Source organism: Cornus florida, unplaced genomic scaffold, assembly GCF_030987335.1.
Source record: "Cornus florida cultivar Cherokee Brave unplaced genomic scaffold, ASM3098733v1 CherokeeBrave_3.0.0_Hap2_Chr04, whole genome shotgun sequence".
Lineage (NCBI taxonomy): Eukaryota > Viridiplantae > Streptophyta > Magnoliopsida > Cornales > Cornaceae > Cornus > Cornus florida.
The window spans coordinates 1,436,026-1,460,473 of record NW_026775574.1 but is presented as its reverse complement, the minus strand read 5'-3'; the positions used below and the strand labels follow the sequence as shown (position 1 = coordinate 1,460,473).

At 38.7% G+C, this 24,448-nt stretch overlaps 3 protein-coding genes across 3 annotated transcripts; 2 read left to right on the top strand and 1 right to left on the bottom strand.

Annotated features, from left to right (window-relative positions):
* Positions 1-1,938: 1,938 nt before the first annotated feature.
* Positions 1,939-3,276, bottom strand: LOC132305541 (uncharacterized). Its single transcript, XM_059803171.1, has 2 exons — positions 2,959-3,276; positions 1,939-2,701 (listed from the first exon to the last, which is right to left on the bottom strand). The coding sequence occupies exons 1-2, from the start codon at positions 3,073-3,075 to the stop codon at positions 2,486-2,488; spliced, it is 333 nt and encodes a 110-aa protein (XP_059659154.1). The 5' UTR covers positions 3,076-3,276; the 3' UTR covers positions 1,939-2,485.
* Positions 3,277-21,554: 18,278 nt separating this feature from the next.
* LOC132304591 (uncharacterized) lies at positions 21,555-22,241 on the top strand. The gene has a single exon (XM_059802346.1). It carries the CDS (start codon positions 21,555-21,557, stop codon positions 22,239-22,241), a length of 687 nt encoding a protein of 228 aa, XP_059658329.1.
* Positions 22,242-22,658: 417 nt separating this feature from the next.
* LOC132304590 (uncharacterized) lies at positions 22,659-24,226 on the top strand. Its single transcript, XM_059802345.1, has 3 exons — positions 22,659-22,952; positions 23,114-23,927; positions 24,117-24,226. The coding sequence occupies exons 1-3, from the start codon at positions 22,659-22,661 to the stop codon at positions 24,224-24,226; spliced, it is 1,218 nt and encodes a 405-aa protein (XP_059658328.1).
* Positions 24,227-24,448: the final 222 nt, after the last annotated feature.

The window sequence follows — 24,448 nt, the reverse complement described above, 5'->3', positions numbered from 1 at the left end:
CGAAACAAATGAGCATGTTCATTAAGCACATTAATGAAACCAAGATACAAGAAGTCTAGATACATGATATCAAGACATAATTAACTTGAGGGAGACATAAAATGAAATTTAATCTACTTAAGGGATTAAATTATCAAGGTTACATGGCAAGTCCAAATGTTCTACGAACAAGTTATGTCAAGGATCATGTCAAGGCCAAGTTCAATGTCAAGTTTCAAGTTCATTTCATACACGACACAACCTTGTGAGTTAAGTTCCATACAAAGGAAATGAATAAATATAAGTTTCAAAACTTATTCGATTATGTTCAATGTAATACACATGAAAAAACTTATCAAGGAAATCATGAATACAAGGTTAGAAACTTAATCAAGTGCATAGAACCATTAAATGGATTTTAATTATTTCATTTAATTAAAATCTCTAGATTTTGAAAGTCCTCCAAATGACCTCAATTTAACATATGTTATACAACATGTCATAACTTGATTTAAGAACACAATACAAGTACATTTCATGCAAGTTACGGCCTTAAGTATTAAACTTTAATACAAGAAAAATAATTAAACAAAAGATTTTCAAAACTTAATCAAATGTTCTCGATTAAATATATGTGAAACTATATGGCATGCATACCAAGATTATCAAGTCGGAAATCCAATGGAGTGAATAGTACACTCGGAATAAATTAATTAATCAAATTAATCATTTGTTTCTGGATTTTAAAACATCATCAAATATTCTCAAATTCACATATGTTGAAGAGTATGTTAGGGCCTAATTTAATATGCTAACACATATCGATTTCAAACTAGTTAAGGCCACACAAATTAAATATTTATTCAAGATAAATATTAAATAAAATTTTCGTTATTTGTCCAAATGATCTAGATTTAATATATGTCAATGACCATATCAAGATGTAATTTAATATCATACCACATGTTTAAAACAAGTCATGAGCAACCGGGAAAATTAAATCTTACACAAAGAAATAATTAATTAAAATTTCTAGATTTAATAACCAAGCATGTAAACAAATAGTACAAGCATCCATAGCATGTAATATGACAAGAAAAGTAAATTATAACATCTCCTACCTCAATTTGAGATGAAACCTCAAATCCCCACTGAAAAAAAAGTGTTCTGAATTCGCCGAAAGCGAAGGGTTTTGTCGGGGACAACACGATCTACATGAATCCGAATGAAGTCCCATGAAAATTACAACTTGACCTCAAGCCCAAACTCAAGAAATAGTCAAAAATGAATTCTAATAAGGGCAAAAGGTAGAGTACGTCGAGGGGAATAACAAATGTAAAGGCCGAAGAATTTTTACTAAGGAAAAGTGGATCATAGGAGGAGAGAGGAAGTGGCAGCCATGGATGCTAGGAGATCCGGCCAAGAGAGGTAGGGAAGATGATGAAAAATCTGATTTTTCTCCTTAAGTCCCCTTTTTATAGAAAATCTCAAAAAGTGCCCCGAAAGGGCCTCGCCGGGTCCGGAAAAGTGAAATTTAAGCAAACGCGCTCAAACGGTAAAACTCCATGAACGAAAAAGATTCAAAATGAGAAAATATGAACAATGAAAGAAACGACGTTGAAAACCGAGTCCCGAGCAGAGAGATATGCCCTGAACAAGTTCGGCGGCAACTGGGTCCAGAAATTCTGAAATCGGAGAAAAACGATCAGAACGGAATTCTAAGAGTCCATGACTCAAAAAAATGTGAAAATGAATCCCGTACGAGAATCCAGGCTCCAGACGAGACATTTTGCAATAACTTTCGTTAATTGCACAATGGCCCTTACAAAAAGGGTTAACTACGAAACTGTCTCAGAATAAAAATATCTTTTGGAGGATATTTTTATTCTGGGACAGTTTCGTAGTTAACCCTTTTTGTAGGGGCCATTGTGCAATTAACGAAAGTTATTGCAAACCAAAAGATATTTTCTTAGATACCCCTGAAATAAAATATTTTCAAAAGATATTTACGAAAAATACCCCAAGAAATGAAAAAGATTCTGAATAATTGTGCATTTATGCCCTGTGGACACCAGGAGCAACCAGAGTACTTTCTTGCAAAAGTAAAGATACGTATTTCAAGAAAACCACTGAAGATGAAGGTATGTGAAGTCAAAAACTAACTCCAAGCACAAAAAGTGAGGTTCTACCAAACAAGTGACAAACGGAGATAAGACAGAATAGGGAAAAGGACGAAATAGCGCATAGTGTTCGAAAAGCGAAAATGCTGAAATGACTCGGTCCTCAAAGGAAGTTGTCAATCCACGGAAAAGAGTCTCAGAAATCATTTCCAAATACTCGAGACGACACTAAGCGACAAGAAACAGAGTTCAGAAAAGAAAATTAAACGAAAAAAATTCATTCGTAAAATTTCAGGAAAAAGGAAAGGGAGGTAAATGACCGGGTCGTTACAGCCTCGTGTTCTTAAGAGAACGACCACAAACCCTAGCCGGTTGCAATCGCAATCTCACGTTCTTGATACCAAAAACTCTAAATCCATTCTCATCATCACAAGGAGGGGTGACGTTCTATCGAGAGAAGCCAGAACCCTAGCCTTAGGTTGCGATCGCAATATCTTCAAAGGCATTGAAGGGTAAACATAAAGTGGGGAAGTCACAAGCCCTCCAAAAACAACTCCCAATGTCTTGTAAGCAAGTTTCAGATTTTCCCATCTACTCGTTTCCTGAACCAAATATTTTATATATTTATCACAATTAAAAATAATTCACTTTTAAAAGTAATATTCTTTATAAAAAAAAATTAATTTTTTTTTATAAAAAATAAAACATCTGCTCAAAGTAAACACAAATCTATGCATGTCCATCAAATTTATGCAATCACATGAAGATAGATACATAGACATATAAAGCGAGAAGGGGCAGAGTGTAATCTATATATATAGGAAGCTACAAAAAACAGTATTACTCGTGGGAATGATACCTTCATCTGAGTGGATGGAATAGTGCGGTGACGCCGTTGAAAGTGATGATTGGGAGTGGCATCATCAAGCACCGCCAGAGTCACCGCCGAGTCAGACGTCCTGAGTTGGCGATCCATTTACATTCGACGGAACAAACACACTTGTTCCGTCGTTTGTGTGTGTGTTTGTATGGCTTCAATAGAAGATTTTTTTTTTTATAGCGTCCTATTCCAGAGTATAGACTCTGGGGGCCACACTCACAGGCGATATTATATACTATATATATATATATATAATTATATATTCACCTACCATGTTTTTCCAAGAAGTATAATGTAGTACTAGTGAAACACCATGACCAATCTGTTACATTTATCGAAAGGCTTAGGATCCTCTAAACTAAATTCGTGGGGCCAATTATTGTGGAAAGGCTAGTCTATATGACTAGGACACCCACCCAATCACAAATTAAAATCAGTTAAATCAGAAATTAAAATCAATATTATGTTTGAATTAAACTTTTCCAGTTAGATTCAGGTTTGGAATGTGATTCTATAATTCCATTGATGATTTTATTTTTATTTAAAAAAAAAAAAAAAAACTATACTTTCTCTCAAAATCATGTCTATTCTCAAAATCATGTCTATATTCATCGTACCTTAATTTGTGTTTTAACATTTGCAGTAGTGCTTTCGTTTCTCAGGGTTTGATCTTCACGACAATTGGAGGGCGTTTGGGGGAAAATACAGAAAATTATAAGGATAAAAAAATATATAATATAATAAATGTTTGTCCTCTTGGATGACTTTTTAAAAGAAATACAAAATGCGTGCATTGGACTACCATTTTTTAAGCAACTTTTTTGCTTTATTATTATTATTTTATTATTTTCTTTACTAACCAACAAAATAGGAGGCGGACTTTGTTGATTTAGGTTTACCACTTTTGACTCATCATGTGATTGTGATGCCAAAACAAACAATCGATAGAAAGTGAAAAACTTATGGAATACAAATATAATGACTACTAAACAATTTATTAAAATTAGACAATATAAGACCTGGTCAAATAATGACAAACTTATACCATCACACACATGACACAACACACGTACACGTCAATTGGACAAAGCTCACTATTTTTATTTTTTTCTTGCACTCATATCCTTTCGCTATACATTCCACAAACAAAGCGTCTCACCTCATCTCATCAGCCTCATATCATTTAAATTTGGCCAAAATGCTCATGCAAAAGAATATTTTTATCAAAATAATCAGTGAAGTGTTGGAAATTTTAAAAGGGGGCACTTTGTAACTTTTGAAAGCACAATGGAATTAGTTGGTAATAAAATGTATTTTGCCACTTTTTAAAATAACAGAGGGTTTAGTTCAATTTAGTCTATTAATTTATTGATTAAATACTTGAATAGATTGAAGAATGACGGGAATATACTGAAGTGTGTATACAATACATAGATCAGATCACAAACACCACAAACTTCTTGGAAGTACCATACAGTGAAAAATAATAGGGGGATCCACTATTTTTCATGCAGACCTCACTTTACCATTTTTTTTTCATCTTTTTCTTTTAGTTATTTATTTATTAACCTCGCCAGATCCAAATTCAATAAAACAAAATTTACAAAATTGGGTCAATTACCATTTTGGCTCACCTGGCCGTTTTGGGACATTATAAACGCTAAACCTCTCCTTGTCCTGGTCACAGTACGGGATGTGCTTTGCCCATCTCTCCTGTACAAGTTTAAACATTCTTTTTCATAGCAGTAATTTATGGCTGTTTAAAACAATGAATTTGTTTGTGAGGACACCAAAATGACCTGGGTCTGGTGTGATCCACATTGCATAGGACGGGTCGGATGTGGACGAACGAGATGGAGCAAGTTCGCGCCGTATGGGCCCAGGTCCATAAAGTCATTTCAGAAGCCCATGATAAAATGAGGGAAGTCGAGTCCAGCCAAAGGAGAACAAGATAGGACCAGCTCAGTGGTGGTTATAACTGTCTATAAATAGAGGGGATTGAGACGGAAAAGGGGTTGGAAAAATCATCGGGAGTGTAAAGTTTCTCTTTCTACAATTAGGGAAAAATTCTTTGTACTTTCAATTGGCACCGTCTGTGGGAAGAACAGGAAGGATTGATTGATATCATTCCAGATCAGATCGATTCAACGCATTCTGCGAGGAAAACGATTAATCTGCGAAAGCTGAATCAACATTGGTAATAATACGATCTGTCTTGACGAGTCCAAGTTCCGGTTGATTTCAGAAAATTGGCGTCCGATTCAAGCAGATCAGATCCGTGCTTGATCCGGCGGACTACGTGGTTATGATCTGTTATGATTACTGAATCCGGCCTGTAGTGGACCAAATTCGGCAAGTGTAAGTTCAGATCTGGTGTGCGCGCGTTAGCGGAACTCCGATTTGATCAAGAAGCCTGCAGTTGATGACTTTGCTCCGATCTGGAATGATGATCGGAGAGGTGAACTTGAATTCTTTGGAGAACGGCCAGCAGACGAAGCTCGATGAGCTAATGAACATGATCGATGCTTTGAGGAAAGAAAATGCAGAGCTACGAGCTGGAATGGAGCATCGCAAGGCTCCTGCAATTTTAAGGCCGCCTCCTGAAGGAGAGGGAGCTTTACCGTTCGAAGCTGATCGTCAAGGTGATCCAGAAGATATCAACCGTGGTGGTCCACGTCGTGATGAAGGTATAATTGGTAATCTGCCTCCGAATGTCGGCCGAGTAGAGGACTGAGAAGGATCTGTTCGTCTGGAACCGCATCACAAACGGATTATGAGGGAGGAAGCATCGGCATATGAGCATAGGATTGCGTCACCATGGCGGAGTGAATTTGCGGAGGATAGGTCGTTCGATCCGCCATACCGACCTTCATTAGTGACAGTTGATTACCATAGCTCAGAAAGGAGATCTGCCGATCGAGGGTTTGCGTCACGGTTTTTAAGAGAAAACGAAGCATTGCGTTCCTCAGCAAGGACAGTCGCATCGCCGTTCACTGATGAAATTCTGAACGCGCCGATTCCGAAGAAGTTTTCCATGCCGATCTTCATTCTGTTTGACGGAACAATCGATCCGATCGATCACATATACCATATTCAGTTGAAAATGGCTTTGAATACTAATAATGATCCTTTGATGTGCAAGTGTTTCCCTACGAGCTTGGCTGGACCAGCTCTCAATTGGTTCAAGAATCTGGCTCAAAGCTCAATCGCCAGTTTCCAGGACTTATGCGATAAGTTCATAAGCCAGTATTACGGGAATAAGCGTCTAGCTAAGGATGTATCGAGCCTTTTTACAATGAAGCAACATGAGGATGAGCGGCTCCAAGCTTTTCTCACCCGGTTTAACCTCGTTAAAAGCATGGTAATGGAGTGTCACCCGTCAACAGCAGTCCAAGCATTTAAACTCGCAATGAACCGGGGGACGCCGTTCCACACCAGCTTGGTGGTTAATACGCCAAAGACAATGGACGAGTTGAACGAGAGAGCTGACGGTTTTATTCGCCTTGAGGAGGAAGAAGCAGCTAATTCAAGGAAGACGTCAATTATTTCGACGAAGGAGAAGTCCAAAGCCAAGATCCGGCAAAAACAAGCTCAACTGCAACGTCACCCCTCATGGAAGGCGGAGAAGAGGCCCAGGGAGGAGGAATCAGTCACACCACTCAGAGTCACCTTAGCAAGGCTATACCAGGAGAACAAAGATAAGTTTCGTCCTCCTCTGCCAATCAGGCAACCTCTTGAACAGAGGGATCAGACTAAACATTGTGCTTTCCATAGTGATTTTGGGCATCAGACTAACGAATGCAGGAACCTAAGGAGGCAGGTAGAGATGCTGATCGCAAAGGGGGAGTTTGCAAGCTATGTTCAGGGTCCGGCGCAAGAGCATAACCGCCCGACTGAACAAATCAAGCGGAACCAGAGGCCAAACCAACACAACTCTCAGCCCGTCCGGATTATAAACGCAATTCATGGCCGACCTGAACAAACAACAGAGTCAGAGGAGTTGCTTAGAACGAGGTTACGCCAGGCCCAGCTGAAAAGAAGAATTGGTAGTGTGCGTGCTTTGCACCTGCAGAACACATCCACGTCGATTAAGTTTGATAAAACGGACCTGCTACGCGTTCAGATTCCTCATGAAGATCCACTAGTCGTCAGTCTGACGATTGCAGAATGCCTGGTTCGGAGAGTCCTGATTGATCCAGGAAGTAGTGCGAATGTCATGCCCAGGGTGACGTTCGACCGACTGGAGATCGAACCCGAAAAACTCAAACCCACAGGAAATCCGTTGCTTGGATTTGATGGGAAGCGAGTGGAACCCATTGGAATAGTGGAATTGACAGTACAAGCCGCTGAGCGGGTTTTGACTGAAAGTTGTGTGGTAGTGGAAATTCATCCATCATACAACCTCTTGATGGGCAGAGGATGGATTCACAAAATTCAGGGCGTTCCGTCAACCTTACATCAAGTGATGCGATGTTTGGGTCCGGATGGGACCAAGGTGATAGATATACACGGGGACCAGGTTGCGGCTAAAGAATGTTATTCAGTAACTTTGAAATCTACTGGAAAAGGGAAAAATCCCATCCGTTCAGCCATTCCGAAATAGCAATTACAGAACCCTCCTCCTAGCAAGGATGGGGGGGAGGAGCCACCAGTTCTGACCACAGAACCCCTTCATGAAGTAAAGATTGATCATGAGAAACCAGACCGAACAACAAGGGTGGGAGCCAGACTCACTGAAGAAGAGAGACTAGAGTTGACTAATTTCCTGATTCAGAATGCAGATGTATTCGCATGGAGCCATTCAGATATGCCAGGGATAAATCCTGCTGTATCCTGCCATTCCCTCAATGTGGATCCGAATGCAAAGCCAGTGAAGCAGAAGCAGAGAAGATTTGCTCCAGAACGAAATCAGATAATAGCTGAGGAGGTTGATCGGCTGCTTGAAGCCAGATTCATCAGAGAAGTTCAGTACCCGGCCTGGCTCTCTAATGTTGTAGTAGTGCAGAAGAAGAATGGGAAATAGAGAGTGTGCATCGACTTCACTAACCTAAATAAAGCCTACCCAAAGGATAGTTTCCCATTGCCCAGGATTGATCAAATGGTAGATGCCACCACAGGATATGAGCGGTTAACTTTCCTGGATGCTTATTCTGGTTATAACCAAATTCCTATGGACCCAGTTGATGAAGAGAAAACTTCATTTGTTACTGAACGAAGGACTTATTGTTATAAAGTCATGCCATTCGGATTAAAAAACGCTAGAGCTAATTATCAGAGGCTGATCAGCAAGATTTTTAAGGGCCAAATGGGCAGCACTGTCGAGGCTTATATTGATGATATGGTGGTCAAGAGTAAGAAGAAGAGCAATCATTTAGCGCACCTGCAAGATGTGTTCGATGTGTTGCGCCAGTATGGGATGAAGCTTAATCCAGCCAAATGCTCGTTCGGTGTAAGTTCAGGTCAATTCCTGGGACATGTGGTCAATCATAGAGGAATTGAGGTCAGCCCAGCATAGGCAGAAGCCTTGATCAGGAATGCAGAGCCAAGGACAATTAAAGAGGTGTAGGCACTCACAGGCCGGATAGCCGCACTGAGCCGATTTATTTCTAAGCTTTCAGACCGCTGTAAACCTTTCTTTGATACAATTCGAGGACACGGAAGACAAGCCTGGGGGGATGAGCAACGGCAAGCGCTAACCAGCCTGGAGGAGTACATGCATAATCCTCCGGTTCTGTCTGCTCCAGAACCGAATGAGAAACTCTTTCTATATCTCGGGGTATCCAGTATAGCAACCAGTGCCGTTCTGATCCGTTGCAAAGAGGGCAAGCAGTTCCCGGTGTTTTATGTTAGCAAGACAATGTCTGAACCAGAGGGAAGGTACTCTAGGGCCGAACGAATGATCTTGTCGCTGGTCAACGCAAAAAGGAAGCTTAGACATTATTTTGAATCTCATCCAATTGTCGTTTTAACAACTTTCCCTCTGAGAATGATCTTGCACAAACTGGACCTGTCGGGGAGAATGACCAAGTGGGCCATTGAATTGAGTTCATTTGATATCGCGTACGAGGCCAGGACGACAATCAAAGGTCAAGCAGTGGCAGATTTCCTACTTGACTGTGATGCTGAAGATACGGTGGAGGATTATAATTGTTCCTGGTGGAAGCTTTTCGTGGACAACTCCTCGAATCAAATGGGGGCCGGGATTGGAATTCAATTGAAAACACCAGAAGAAACTACGCTGAGCCAAGCGATAAGACTAGAGTTCAACGCGACCAACAATGAGGCAGAATACGAGGCGTTGATAGCTGGGCTGAAGTTGGCTAAAGAACTGAAGATCAAGAGTCTGATGGCTTATAGTGATTCACAACTAGTCATTCGACAAGTCAATGGGGACTATGGGGCTAAGGATGAGACCATGGAAGCATACCGAACTGCGGTTCTGCGTGAGGCGAAAGCCTTTGATCAGATCAGGTTTATCCAATTACCGAGAGAGTGTAACGAAGATGCCGACCGCTTGGCTTGTAGTGCATCTAGTTCTGGAGATACTTTAGCTAGGGTCATCCCGGTCGACATACTGATCTAACCTTCCATTTTTGAAGAACTGCCTAATCCGAGCACTCAACATGTTAATGTTATACCATATGAGCCGAGTTGGATTGATCCAATCATGGCTTACATATGTAATGGTACACTCCCCGAGCGCAAGGACGAGGCAAGAAGAATTAGGTCCAGCGCAGCAAAGTATGCCATTATACACGATCAGTTATATAGACGCTCCTTCTCGGGTCCATATTTGAAGTGTGTTACCCCTACAGAAGCTAGACAGATTATGCGAACCATTCATGAGGGAGTATGCGAAAATTACTCCAGAAGAAGATCTTTAGCACACAAAGCAATGACCCAGGGGTACTTCTGGCCAAACATGGCACGAGATGCAGAAGAATTCTCTAGAAGATGCGATAAATGCCAGAGGTTCGGGTCATTGATACATCAACCACCTGAAGACCTGCACGTAATGGCCACCCCATGGGCTTTCGCGCAGTGGGGGATGGACGTGGTTGGCCCTTTGCCGATTGCAAGATCGCAGAATAAGTACGTTCTGCTAGCTACTGATTACTTCACCAAATGGGTAGAAGCAGAGCCGTACCCTAGTGTCACCCAAACTCAAGTAAGACGCTTCATCTGGAATAATATTATCTGTCGTTTTGGCATACCAAGGTCAATCGTGATGGACAATGGAACCAACCTCGATAGCAAGCAAGTGAGAGAGCTGCTGGAGGAATATAGAATCAATCAGAAGTTAGCAGCAGTCAGTCATCCCCAGGCTAATGGTCAAGCCGAAATCACAAACAGGACAATATTTGCTTGTATCAAGAAAAAGCTAGAGAATGAAAAGGGTAAATGGTTAGATGAGCTACCGAACGTCTTGTGGGCTTACAGAACAACCCCAAGACGGCCAACTGGAGAGAGCTCATTCGCTATGGCCTATGGCACCGAGGCGGTGATACCAGTTGAGCATTTGGTTCCAACAGTAAGGAGCTTGGCGTGGGATCAAGAGCAGAATGATAGAATGCTGAGGTTCAATCTTGATTTGTTGGAAGAAAAAAGGGATGCGGCTGCAATAAGGCTTGCCTCTTATCAACAGACGCTTGTGAATAACCATAACAAGAAGGCAAGGCACAGGGGTTTCGCTCTTGGCGATCTGGTTCTGAAAAGGAAGGTGGGAATAGTCAAAAAGATGTTCTCCCCATGGGAAGGTCCGTACAGAATAGCAAAGTCATAGGGAAGGGGGCATACGTCCTAGAAACTATGACAGGAAGGGTAGTCAATAAGACATGGAATGCTACGTCTCTGAAAAGGTATTACCAGTAAAAGTAGAGTTTAATTTCAAGCCTATTGTACGTTCTAAATTACATGCTTGCAAGTGTACGAAATTTCCATGCTTTATAAAAAGTCTCTTCTTTGTTAAAAATTTACACTCTTCCCGTTCAGCAAGTCAGTGGCAGCTGGCACTTCAAGCCGAACGCCAAACACTTGCTTAAAAAAAAAAGAAAAAAAAAAAAGAAAGCCAAGTGGCAAGAGGCGTTCAAGCCGAGCGCCAGGCATTCAGCAAGTTAGTGGCAGCTGGCACTTAAAGCCGAACGCCAAACACTTGCTCGAAAAATAAAAAAGCCAAGTGGCAAGAGGCGTTCAGGCCGAGCGCCAGGCATTCAGCAAGTTAGTGGCAGCTGGCACTTAAAGCCGAACGCCAAACACTTGCTCGAAAAATGAAAAAGCCAAGTGGCAAGAGGCGTTTAAGCCGAGCGCCAGGCATTCAGCAAGTTAGTGGCAGCTGGCACTTAAAGCCGAACGCCAAACACTTGCTCGAAAAATGAAAAAGCCAAGTGGCAAGAGGCGTTCAGGCCGAGCGCCAGGCATTCAGCAAGTTAGTGGCAGCTGGCACTTAAAGCCGAACACCAAACACTTGCTCAGAAATGAGTAAGAAAAGGACAGAATGGTGACATGGCCGAACGTTAAACACTTGTAAAAATACACTGCAAAGCTGAAAATAGAAAACTAAATGGAGGAAAATGATGCTGAGCAAAAACATTATCATTCATAGCCAAAAAGGCCCCAAGGTACGTAGAACCATACATGCAGATTTAAAAAAAAAAAAAAAAAAACTGCTGTTGGGTTTCAGTTCTGATCTTCTCTAAACTGTAGCCTGTCATTTTCGCCACCATCTTCCTCTGGACCATCGAGATCTCCATTCCTATTTGCCCTATCATCCTTAGAAGGAGAGTCGAGATGAATCATCCCCTCAGCATGCATAGGTCTTTCGGCAGCAACAGATGAAGAGGGCACGATGGTAGAAAGGGGAAGAATGTTCAGAGGATGAAAGGGTGGGACAATTCCTGAAGATGTGACCTCTATGCATTCAATAAAAATGTTCTCGGCTGGGTCGCATGGAGGATTTTGATAATTGTTTGGGGGGTGGATGTCCAGAGAAGCGTCCAGTTCATCAGGACTTGCGCAAGAACTTGATTCACCTTCAGGGGGAGAACGGTCAACAAAATCGTCTCTGTACCCTTCAGCATATCGGATGGCACTGGTCCTGGTAAAGCGAGCAAGGAGAGCTCTCATACCCCCTTCGACTCTGCCAATCATGTTCATCAGGGAAAACCGTTCGTTTAGAAGTTTTTCTTGGGAATTCGCGTGCGACAACCGTTCAGCAATGAATGAGCGCTGAAGGTCTCCCTTTTCGGCTTTGAGAGAGTCCCTTTCTGTTAGAGCCACACTCTTCTCAGTTTTTTAAATGTCAACCTCATCATGAAGAGAATCCCGCTCGGTCTTCAGGGAATCCCGTTCAGCTCTGAGGGAATCCCTCTCGTTTGCCAGACCGTCTTTCTCTGCCTTTAGGTCAGCAGCTCCCTTCTCTGAGTCCCTATGCTTAGACTCTAGCTCAGCAACTCTAGCCTCAAGAAGAGTCTCTGCCTCAACAGACCTTTTGAGTCCCACAGAGAGAGACTTAAGTTTTTTGTTCAGAGTTTCAATTGTTTTTTGAAAGGTGAACATCCCGAACAGAGTCTGCATGAAGAAAAAGAAATTCGGGTCAGACTAGTTACTAAGGAATCATAACTGAAAAGGAACACAGTTCAGTAGAAGAAGAGTCACCTCCATAGCAGCGGTCGGGAACCGTTGGAACATCTCACCAAAGGATAGCTTGTTCTGGATTTCAAGGTCTTTGGGGGTCCAGAAACCCTTGTAGAAAGCAAATGAAGTGAGGGGGTCTTTGTATATTGAGTCAGTGGGGCCAATGGTTGATCCATCTTCACGGCTGAGCAAAGGTCGCCATGGAAGAACGGATGGGATAGGACCAGAGGTTCTGGCCGACTCGCCTTCAGGAATGAAGAATCAGGCAGGGGGTGATGGTTCAGTAACCCTGAAGGAAGCCATCCTGATCCTTCGGGTCGGTGGAATATCACTCTGATCATGACCGCCCTCAGGCATTGGCCTTTTTCCCAAACTCTTTTCCGACAGAACAACATTAGCTGGCCCCCCATTGCCCTCAGAATTTCCAGCATCGTGAGTGCTCTCTGAAGAAATGTCGGACGAGATGTTTGATGGCATAATGACGGGGGCAGCAGGACGGACTTCAGTAGTATGGCCCCCATGACAGGGTTCTCAGCATGGGTGAGCTCAGAGGGCGCATCAGCAGAACGGGTTGAGACTTGAGTCACAGCTGGGGCAACCACAACTTGCTCTGGGGCAGAGACAGCAGGGAGAGATGATGTGGAAGCAGGTGTAGGTGATAGAATGACGGCAGGAGCGTTAGAAGGGGTGGGAGCAAGACGCCTCCTCCTGCTGAACGATGGGATCTGAATGTTCTCCATTGTAGACCCTAAAAAAGAGATGTCAGAAAGATTATCAAATGTAAGCAAATCAGTAGCTGAAGGGACATCGTTCAGCACGCTTTCTTGCAAGGTATCTAGCGTAGCCCTGCAGACGCTATAAACTAGTTCATCATGGTGAATTTGAAGGCATCTACAAAGAAAAGTGCAAAAACGGGAAAGATAACTTTTACAGTGGCATTCGGAAGGATGTGTTTTTAGCTTTTTGTAGCCAGAGACAGAACATGCTCTAAAGGAAGAAGGGATAGGGAAGGAATGGCCGAGCGGAGTCCGCCAATTCCCACCAACCACAATTAAATTCCGCCTCCAACCTTTTTCAAATGAGCTTTTATTAGTGCAGATTGACCATTTGTCAATAGGAAAGAAGTGATAGTACAAGTCGTTTTGTGAAATCTTGTTAATCCGATAGCAGAGGAGAAGGTCAATAATGTCAAGATTGAGACCCCTATCACGATTCAAGAGCAAGAGGACTGTAATTACCCTAAAAAAGTTTGGGTTAACTTGCAGGGGGCAAAGCCCCAATTTGTTGAAAGCACAACAAAAGAATGGGTGTACGGGGAACCTAATGACATTCAAGTGAACGGCAGAGAATAAAACTTCCCCAGGAAGAAGACCCTCACCAGATCTCTCGTCTAAGTTTGTTGGGTAGACTCTGAGAGAAACGTCGCGAGGGATACAATTCTTGGATCGAACGGCGTTCAGGTTAAGGGAAGCCATGAAAAAAGGGAAGAGTTCTAGGCAGTAAAGGCGTCTCTTAAGGAGAAGTTTACAAAAAAAACTAACCTTGAAAGTTTGTGATGAACTCAGCAATGACACAGTAGCTAAAAATCGAAAAGGAAGGACTTGCCGGAGAAATTAAGAAGGATTGCCGGAATGTGCAGGAAAGCAACAGAGAGTGGAGCGAGAAGTAAGAGGAAGGGTGAAGGTTGAGAGACCAGGATTTATAAAGAGGAGAAGTAAAAGCGACATGAAACTCCAAAGGTCAAGGCAAAAAGTGGTGCTGCAGATCTCGAAACTTGGGTTCTTGTGCCAGCCGTTCGATTCCTCGAGTCATTACTCCAAGCCGTCAGACCAAGATCGTGTATTTTCAATAATCTCACCCTCATTAATGAGGAAAGAGATTATTGGGGGCAGATGAGGACATCAAAATGACCCGGGTCTAGTGTGATCCACATTGCATAGGACGAGTCGGATGTGGACGAACGAGATGGAGCAAGCTCGCGCCGTATGGGCCCAGGTCCATAAAGTCATTTCAGAAGGCCATAATAAAATAAGGGAAGTCGAGTCCAACCAAAGGAGAACAAGATAGGACCAGCTCAGTGGTGGTTATAACCGTCTATAAATAGAGGGGATTGAGAGGGAAAAGGAGTTGGAAAAATCATTGGGAGTGTAAAGTTTCTCTTTCTACAATTAGGGAAAAATTCTTTGTACTTTCAGTTTGACATTAGGAAAGTAAAGTCATGGCATTTTGAATGCCGAACCATTTATGGCCTAAGATTAATAATTCTATGGTGTCATAATAAGTGCTTGTGCCATGGGTCTTAGTTGTTGGATAATGTTCAACCTCCCACAAGCCTGCCTCTAAATACCATGACATTTTACTTTCCTTTGCTAAGAGTTGTACTTCATGGGTTAGTTATTTTTCATCCCTAAAAATTAAAAGTTGAAGATTCAAATTTCAATAAGAACAACGGAGACTCGTCTACTCGTTTATGATTGTGTGAGTTTCTTGCTAGAATTTAAAAAAGAAAAAGAAAAAAAGAACTCACTAGAAAGAAAAATTGTAATACTCCTATATTTTAAATGATTTATTTTATTTAAATTAATTAGTTTAGTTGATTTAATTGGATTTATTTGTTTATTTATTTGTTTATTTATTTGTTATTTAGTTATTTGATTTGTTTTATTTAATTGTTTATTTGTTTAGTTGATTTACATGTTTATATTAATTGTGCATCATGTGTAATTAATTATTTTAATTCCTTGTCATATTTATTTAATTTGCAATGGACCAGACTTGATGTTATTTGGGCCACAGGACTTAGTTTTGGATTGGTAGCGAAGAGGCCCTTGATGGATTTAAGGCATAGGTGTGTGTGTGTGTGTGTGTGTGTGTGTTACTATAGGCCCATATATGTGTGTGCGTGTGTATTTTATATAGGGTCAAGTGCAAAAAACACTCATCAAGTATGCATATAGTGCATATCACACCCCCTCCCCTGCAAAAAACATCCCTGAAGTTTCAATTTGGTGCAATTAGGTCCTCCTCACACATTTAAAACTTAAATTGACCAAAATACCCTTACTAAAGCATTTTATTAAATATATAAAAATAATTTTTTTTGTAAAAAGACCAAAAAGGACACACTAAAACAGTGACGTCATTTTGCAAGCAGCACACCCATTTTCATTAAAACATTAAATCATTCCATTTTCCATTCATTTGCATCATCACTGCCTCGCGTTCCTAAGAGAGCGACCACAAACCTAGCCGGTTGCAATCGCAATCTCACGTTCTTGATACCAAAAACTCTAAATCCATTCTCATCATCACAAGGAGGGGTCATGTTCTATCGAGAGAAACCAGAACCCTAGCCTTAGGTTGCGATCGTGATTACGATTTTTCATTGCAAACTAAAAACCCTAGCTTTAAGTTCCATTAACCCTAAACGTATAAATCGTTTAAAGATCAAAGGTTGGTTCATGTCCTTTTGCGAAACCTGAATGTAAGTTCTTGTTAATCCTTATTTATCTTTCTATTTTATTTATGTCCATGTGATTTTTCTCAAGGTAAGAATTTTAATTTCCTTCTCTGTTAGGGTTTCTTTTCTTATTTGTTAGGGTTTTATTTCCTTCTTTGTTGGGGTTTTATTCCTTCTTTGTTAGGTTTTTTTTCCTCTCTATTAGAGTTTTAATATATGTGATTTATTTATGGATATTTTTTTCGCTCTCTGTTAAATCACCACACTATATCTCCTTCTTTATTAAGGTTTTTTTCCTTCTCTATTATGGTAATTTTTCTTCTTTGTTAAGGTTTTTTTTTTCCTTCTTTGTTAAGGTTTTTTTCCTTCTTCGTTATGTTTTTTTTTTTTTTTTTATTATTATTATTTTTTTTTTAGAGTTTTAATATATGTAATTTATTGATGGGTATTTTTTAAATCACCGCACTACATTTCCTTCTCTATTAAGGTTTTTTTTCTTCTCTGTTAGGGTAAATTTCCTTCTTTGTTAAGGTTTTTTTTTCCTTCTTTATTATGTTTTTTTTTTTTTTTTTTTTTTTTTTTCTCTCTATTAAAGTTTAATATATGAAATTTATTGATGGGTATTTTTTTCTCTCCCTGTTAAATGACTTCACTACATTTCCTTCTCTATTAAGGTTTTTTCCTCTCTTTAGGGTAATTTTTTTTCTTTGTTAAGGTTTTTTTTCTCCTTCTTTGTTAAAGTTTTTTTTTCCTTTTTTGTGATATATGTTAGGATTTCTATATATCTATTTCTCTCTCTACAGTATGTCTATAAAGTTAAGCCTTTTTTTTTTTTTTTTTTTTTTTTTTTTTTTTTTTTTTTTTGTAATTGACTGATTGAATGCTACGACTCATTTGATTTTGTGATCCATATTACAGTGATTTTTTTTTTCCCTTCTTTGTTAGGGTTTTTGTTTCAAATTTTTTTCTGATTGCTTTTGTGGTTCCTAGCATAACATATTGATTGCTTTTGTGGTTCCTAGCATAACAAATTATTTATATATATATATATTTACTATAAGTTGTCGAATTGGCTATTTCTATCTCCATTCAATACATTTTTGCTATTTTATATGTTTGTGTTGTTTGTTTATGTGGTTAAGAGTTGCTGGTTCTCATAATGGCGGACCACATAGCCTAAAAAGTTAGGTTTCTTTTTTATTTTTTTATTTTTTTATTCTTGTCTTTGAATAATTATTCCAAACACACTGCGACTTTATTATTTATTGCTACACATTATTCTTGTGACGACCCTAGATTTTTCAACCTATTGTGTCCTGTGATGAACCAAAAGAATGACCTGATAACGGATCCGAAATGCGGAAACGAAGGAAATTAAGTGGCCACTAGAGATGTACGTCATCCCTAAGGTATTAAAATGACTCCCCATGGCATGATCAAATTGCATTATATGCTATTGTGTGATAATGTGAACATACACGCAAGTGTAAAATGGAATTTTAAACATGCTACAATGGCCCATGGCCTTATTACAACTCATTTACAACATTTGAAAAATTACATTTCATAGACAAATCATAAACATGCTAACACTTGCATGTGAACAAGAATGTTTCTAAAGAAGCTCAACTCAGCAAATCACCCAAGCAATTGCAATCTCCAATCTTGTATCCTGTACCTGAAATATGTCCCAGTATCGTAGGGGTGAGTAACATAAAACTACTCGTAGGAAATGAGCATGCATCGACCTACGTTTTACAAGTGTACATGATTTAATCATTGTGGTTCATTCCACCTAACGTCTATGTCAAAGGTGAGACTCAGGGAGCATCCTAGCTACCTTAAATCATTTTTAGCATAAAACACATCCTTTATGCAATTTCAACAACACAAGAGCATGCTACACATAGCAACAAGATATAACATGCTTACACAAAGCAACTAGTTAGAAACATGCTTACACAAAGCAACTAGATAGAAACATGCTTACACAAAGCAACTAGATATAGATTCTCAAAGTTATCAACTTGAAATCTAAATGCTAAATCAACTAAACATAGCAATTTAGTATGGATGTACTTAACAACATCAAATTGCTAATAGCCAAAACCACAATCACAATATAAACATGATTGATAACTTGGAATTGAATGCAAAGACAAATAGTGAAGGATTTGGACATCACGTCTCGGACTAAACCAAGAACAAATTGGTTATTCCGGGTATTAACCCGCTGGGAAGACCACCCTAGTGCGCACTATCTCAATTGGGGAGAATTCATACCTCCCGCACTAAAGCCGAACTTTAGCCATATCACAGTAATAATGTTCCAAGACTCCAAAATAATCAAATAAGTTTACAACTTATACGTAATTTATATAATGCACTAAGTCACCTTCCATGCACAAGTAGATTGTATCCACACAACACATGCTCTAAATCCACAACTACTATAGGATGACAATGTCGAATCTTCAAAGTGCGATTCGTTACACGCTATAACAATATAATCCAATATTGAAAACATAAACTCATAAATTCATTATAAGTCAAAAGTCATGCTTTAAACATACTATCAATGTCAAATACATGAGTTAATCAATAATACCATAGAAACAGAATTTAATCTATAAACTAATTAAATTCCCTAGGTTTCAAATCTCAATTAAATGGCCTCCAATTAATATATGATAAACAATATAGCATGGTCATTACATACACCACATCAAAACTCAATTAGGCCATAAGAACAATAAAGTGGAATTTAATTAAATCATGATAATCAAATCCCTAACTTCTAAAACAATATCAAATGGTTCCAAATTAACATATGCTAGAACATAAGTCATAGTTATCACAAATATTAAGTTAAACACTTAATTAGGCCAATGGAACCCTTAATTAGATTTTAATTAATCATTTTAATTAAAATCTCTAGATTTTCATACTTGTCCAAATACTCTCAAATTAAAATATGTTAAACAACATGCTAAGACATAATTTAAAAGCATATCACAAGTCAATTTCTTGCAAGGTACGGGCATGGGATTTAATCTTTTACAAGAGATAAATATTAAATAAAATATGCATTTTTTATTCAATCAATACCAATTTAATATATGTTAACAAATATATTAAAACATGATTTTCTAGCATGCCACAATTCAAATCAAAGTTATATATCATCATGAATTTTAAATCATATATAAAGAAATAAAAATTACCAACTTTCTAAATTTGATACAAGGCATACATATAAGTTGTATAATCATGAGAAACACTCAATACAACACATATAAATCCTAAAACATTTCCTGCCTCAATTGGAATGAAAATCCCAATTACCACCGAAATGAAATCGTCCTAAATTTTTGGTCCGCAAGACAGATATTTCAGCTTGTTACCTTCAACTTGGGAAATTTATAAAAAATTCAATTCTAATCCAAATTGAATAAATCCAAAGCCCAATGAAAGCTTAAACACTGTAATTTGATAATATCAATTTAGTTTAATAAAATATTTTCCCAATTGAAACAGTTTTGACCCACAACTTTGAAACAAATTCTGCCCAGAAAACACATTTTTAGCCTGTAGCTTTCAACTTTGAAAATTCATGAAAAATTCATTTGACATCCAAATTGGGCAAAACTAATTTATTTTGGAAGTAAACATATGAGAGTGTAAAACTGGAAATTTAAGCCATGATCCAATGTTAAAAGGTTAGTGAAATAAATTATCTAAAAATATGTTTTCTAGCTGCAATAAAAACATGGACAGTAGATAGTCATGGATTTTTAAAAAAATTTAGAAATGCTCTAAAATATTGAAAAAATTCTAAGTAGTGTAAAATCCATGGGGAAAGTTCCAGTAAAAATTTCAAGGTAATTGAAGCACCACAACTCCATATAAAAATTCATTTCCGGACCTGATAAAAAAGATTTAAATTTCCAACAACTAGCTTGCAACTTCAAAAATTCATAATTAATTCATTTTAAATCCAAATTACATAAAACCAAAACTAAATGGAAGCTAATTGATTATATTTTCATGTTATATATTTAATTTGACAAGATTTATTTCAAGTTAAAACAGTTTAAGGGCAGAATACAAGTCCTTCTCTTCTATGCATGTAAAACACTCAATAATGATATAAAAATACTTTAAAATAATAGATCAATACCTCACTAGAGAATTGAATCCCTAGATACCAAGCAAAATTAGGAGTTAGGCTAGATCCTTCAAGGGTTTTGACGAGGAGGATGAGGGGAACAAAAAGTATTCCAAGCTTTATAGTCTAAAGTAAGTAGAAGGGCCTCAAAGATCAAGGTCAATGCCTAAAGCTTCAAGCTTCATCCATGGAGGCTAGGGTTTTGTGATGAGGAAGAAAGAGATGAAATGTGAAAATGTGTGAGTGGAGGAAATAGAAATCCTCCACTCACTATGTGATCCTACACCATATTCACAGCACACATCTATGGTCAATTGCACAAAAACCCTCCTTTAAAACTATAATCCCAAAGTGGCCCAAAGATATTTGCAAGACTAAATTATGAACCTACACTTGTCACCAATTCATGGCTCCTTCCTAGGTTTAATCCCACACCTACACTTGTCAACTATCCAAGCTAATAAGTGCACCAATCCTAGGCCAACAAGTGGGTGATCCTCACCCTCCAAATGTCATCATCCAATGCATCAAAGTGTTTCCACACAAATGTCAACAAGTGGACCAATGAGAGTGTGACACTTGTCACACTTTTCAAAAATTGCAAAAAGGTTCTTTTTGAAAATATCTTTCAAATTTAATTGCAAAATGGTCCCCAAGATGAAAAATAATTACTTTATTTAATTACACTAAAACCCCACAAGTTAAGAAGAATTACACTAAAGTATGGATTAATGCCCCTTTATGAAGGAAGTAAGCAATCAACATGCTTTTCTAGAAACGTAAAAATACCACTATCATGGAAATCAAATATCATGAATGCATGCAAAACCGGAATCAAATCCGAGCACAAAAAGTGAGGTTGTGAAAGGAAAAAGGATAAACGAGAAAAAGACAAAATGTGAATAGTGTTCGGAAAAATAAAATATGGAAATTGCACAATCCCCAAAGGAAGTTGTCAATCCAAGGAAAAGAGTCACGGAAATCATTCCAGAGCACTCGAGACGACATTAAGTGATGAAAAACCGAACCCAAAAAGGAAAAGACAACGGAAAAAAAAAAATCCGTGAAAATCCGGGTTATTACAATTCTTTATTGTACATGTATACTGACTTTAATATTGCATGTCTATAATAACTTTATTATTTTTTAATTTCCACATTGTTCTTTATTGTACATGTACACTAACCATGTTTTTTAGTGTCCATGCCATGCATATTGTATGATGGATCTATAGATCCCGCTCTGATATTCATGGATAGTTTCAGAGTTTTACTCATTGTTAGTGGTGTTGTGTACTTTGTAACTATTTAGAAGATGGAGACAAGTCATTTAATTCACCTGCATCATTCTGGCAATTTCGGCAAGCGTAACAAGTATGTTGGAGGTGACTTGGAGTTGTTTGATGATGTGGACAGTGATACAATGTCATACATTGAACTTCAAGGCATGCTCAAAAGCCTTCATTTGAATGCACACGGCAAGATTTTCTATATGGATCCCATCCATGGGCATTTATTACAAGTTTTTAATGACCTAAGTGTGATGGCTATGTTTGAGACATACAATTTTAATATTCCGCTGATCCACATTTATGTCAGTAAGCCAAATGAAGCTGTTAGATCAATGGAAGAAGAAGTTGACACTGATATTGACAGTGTTTTTAATGCTAAAAATCAAAATGTTAACAGTGATGGCAATGCTAAAAATCAAAATGTTAACAGTGATGGCAATGCTAAAAATCAAAATGTTGAGAATAAGAATGCTGACAGTGATGACAATGCTGAAAATCATAATGCTGAGAATGATGAGTTTGGTAATATTAAAGTGGATGACGAGGAATTGGATGATGTGTCCTTATATGCACCAAGTGATGAGTTATGGAATATTCACAGTGAATCTGATGATGAAGAGATTAATAGTGCACCTAAACAACCAAAAACCAAAATTGCAAGAGATGAGGAACAAAGAATTGGTTATAGGCATAAAGTTTGCGAATGCTAAAGAATTTACAGCTGTCTTGAGAGAGCATGCTATTGCTAACAGGTATGACATAAGGTTTAAGAAGAATAAAAGAAAAAGGGTCATTGCTACATGTGTGAATGGATGTGGATGGAGGATACATGCCTCTTTGAGAGGAAATGGCAGCTTTGAGCTAAATACAATTAAACCTCATAATCTTAATTGCCCTGAATCTGAGATAAATAGGCAAGTAACTTTTACCTACATTTCAAAGAAGTATGTGCACAAATTTAGGAAGCTACCTGAATGGAAAAATGATGGTATCCAACACCATGTTGCTGATAACTTAGAGATTGAAGTGTCTAGGTTCAAAGTGATGAGGGCAAAGAGGAAGGCCTTGCAGATTATAAAGGCCACCATGAGGACTAGTTTTCCAAAATTAGAGAATATACCCTTGTAATGAAGACAAATCCTGGTAGTGTTTGCAAGGTAAAGGCAAAGTTGGAGCCTGATGGGATGTCAACAAGATTGGAGAGAGCCTTTTTCTCTTTAAATGCAATGTGGAAGGGGTTTAAGGAGGGTTGTAGGCCTTTCATTGGATTGGATGGTTGTTTCTTGAAGACTCCTTATAATCAGATTCTGCTTAGTGCTGTTGGTAGAGATGGAGACAGCAGTTTTTATCCTATTGCACTTGCTGTTGTTAAAGCAGAGACTAAGGATAGCTGGGATTGGTTCATAGAGGAGTTGATGGCTGTTATTAGTCCCCACAAAGCAATAACTTGGATTTCAGACAGATAGAAGGTAAAATTTTTATTTATATTTTTTTGAAGTAATTCAGTTATTTTGTTTAGATGTACTCATATGCAGTTTATATATAAAGCTAACTGAGAAATTGTTTTATATGTTACCTTTAGGGCTTGGTGGACACATTTGCATCTTTGGATGGTGGTCAAGATCACAGGTTTTATGTTAGGCACTTGCATAAGAACTTTAAGAAGAAATATCCAGACATGGAGTTGAAACAAATGGTGTGGAATGCTGCAAATGCATTCAATGAACCTGAGTTTGAGAAACATATGCAGAATATAAGGGTACTCAATGGTGAGGCATATGACTGGTTCTGCAGAATCCCATTTAGGTTTTGGACTAAGTCTAAGTTCACAGATTCTTCTAAGTGTTGTCTTAATAGTAATAATATGTATGAATCATGGAATTCACACATATTAAAGGCAAGAGACAAGCCTATCATTACAATGTTTGAGATGATTAGAAGGGGTTTAATGTCAAGGTTTCATGAGAGGAGGGAATGCATGGGGCAACAAACGGGGCTTTTGTGTCCAGCTGCAAAGGCTAAAGTGTTGGTAAACAAGAAGGAATCAAAGAATTGTGCAGTATATTTTTCTTCACTATCTTGTTATGATGTCCAAGATGAGATTGACAATGAGTTTGTAAATCTACAAGAGAGAAATTATGCATACTTGGAATGGAATGTCACAGGTATCCCATACAAGCATGCCATTGCTGTTATGACTAAGAAGAAACTACCTATTGAAGAATATGTTGATGCCTACCACCATAGGTCAACATTTTTTAAGGCATATGCATTCAAGATCAATCCATTGGTCTTTAGGCACATGAAAAAACTACCACTTGTGCCTTTGATCTCTCCAATAGCTAGGAAACCTCCCGGAAGGCTAAAGAAAACAAGAATGAAAGCTCATGCTGAAGGTACATCTAAATCAAAAAATATATTTAGACAAAGACCTTACCTTATGTGTGGAAAGTGTAAAGCTCATGGTCACAACGCAAGGACCTACAAAAATCAATGAGTAGAGCCTTGACCACCAAAAAGCAAAGGAGGCAGGCCTTCAAACCCTCAACTTGGAATATTGCATATTTCTAATGGTGACATTTAAGATGTTGAGAATCAAAGAGGTGATGGGAATGGTAGAGGTAATATGAATGAGATAATTAGAAGAGTTGCAGCCATACAAGGGACTGGGAGAAGGACAGCAGGGATAACATAAGGAAAAGGTGATGGGATTGTTAGAGGGACTGGGAGAGGAAGAGCAACAGGGATAATACAAGGAAGAGATGATGGGAATGTTAGAGGGACTGAGAGAGGAAGAGCAATAGGGACAACATAAGGAAGAGGTGATGGGACTGTTAGAGGGACTGTGAGAGGAAAAATAGCAGAGACTAGAGGTAGTGGTAACATTGGAGTGACAACACAAGGAAGGGGTGCATTG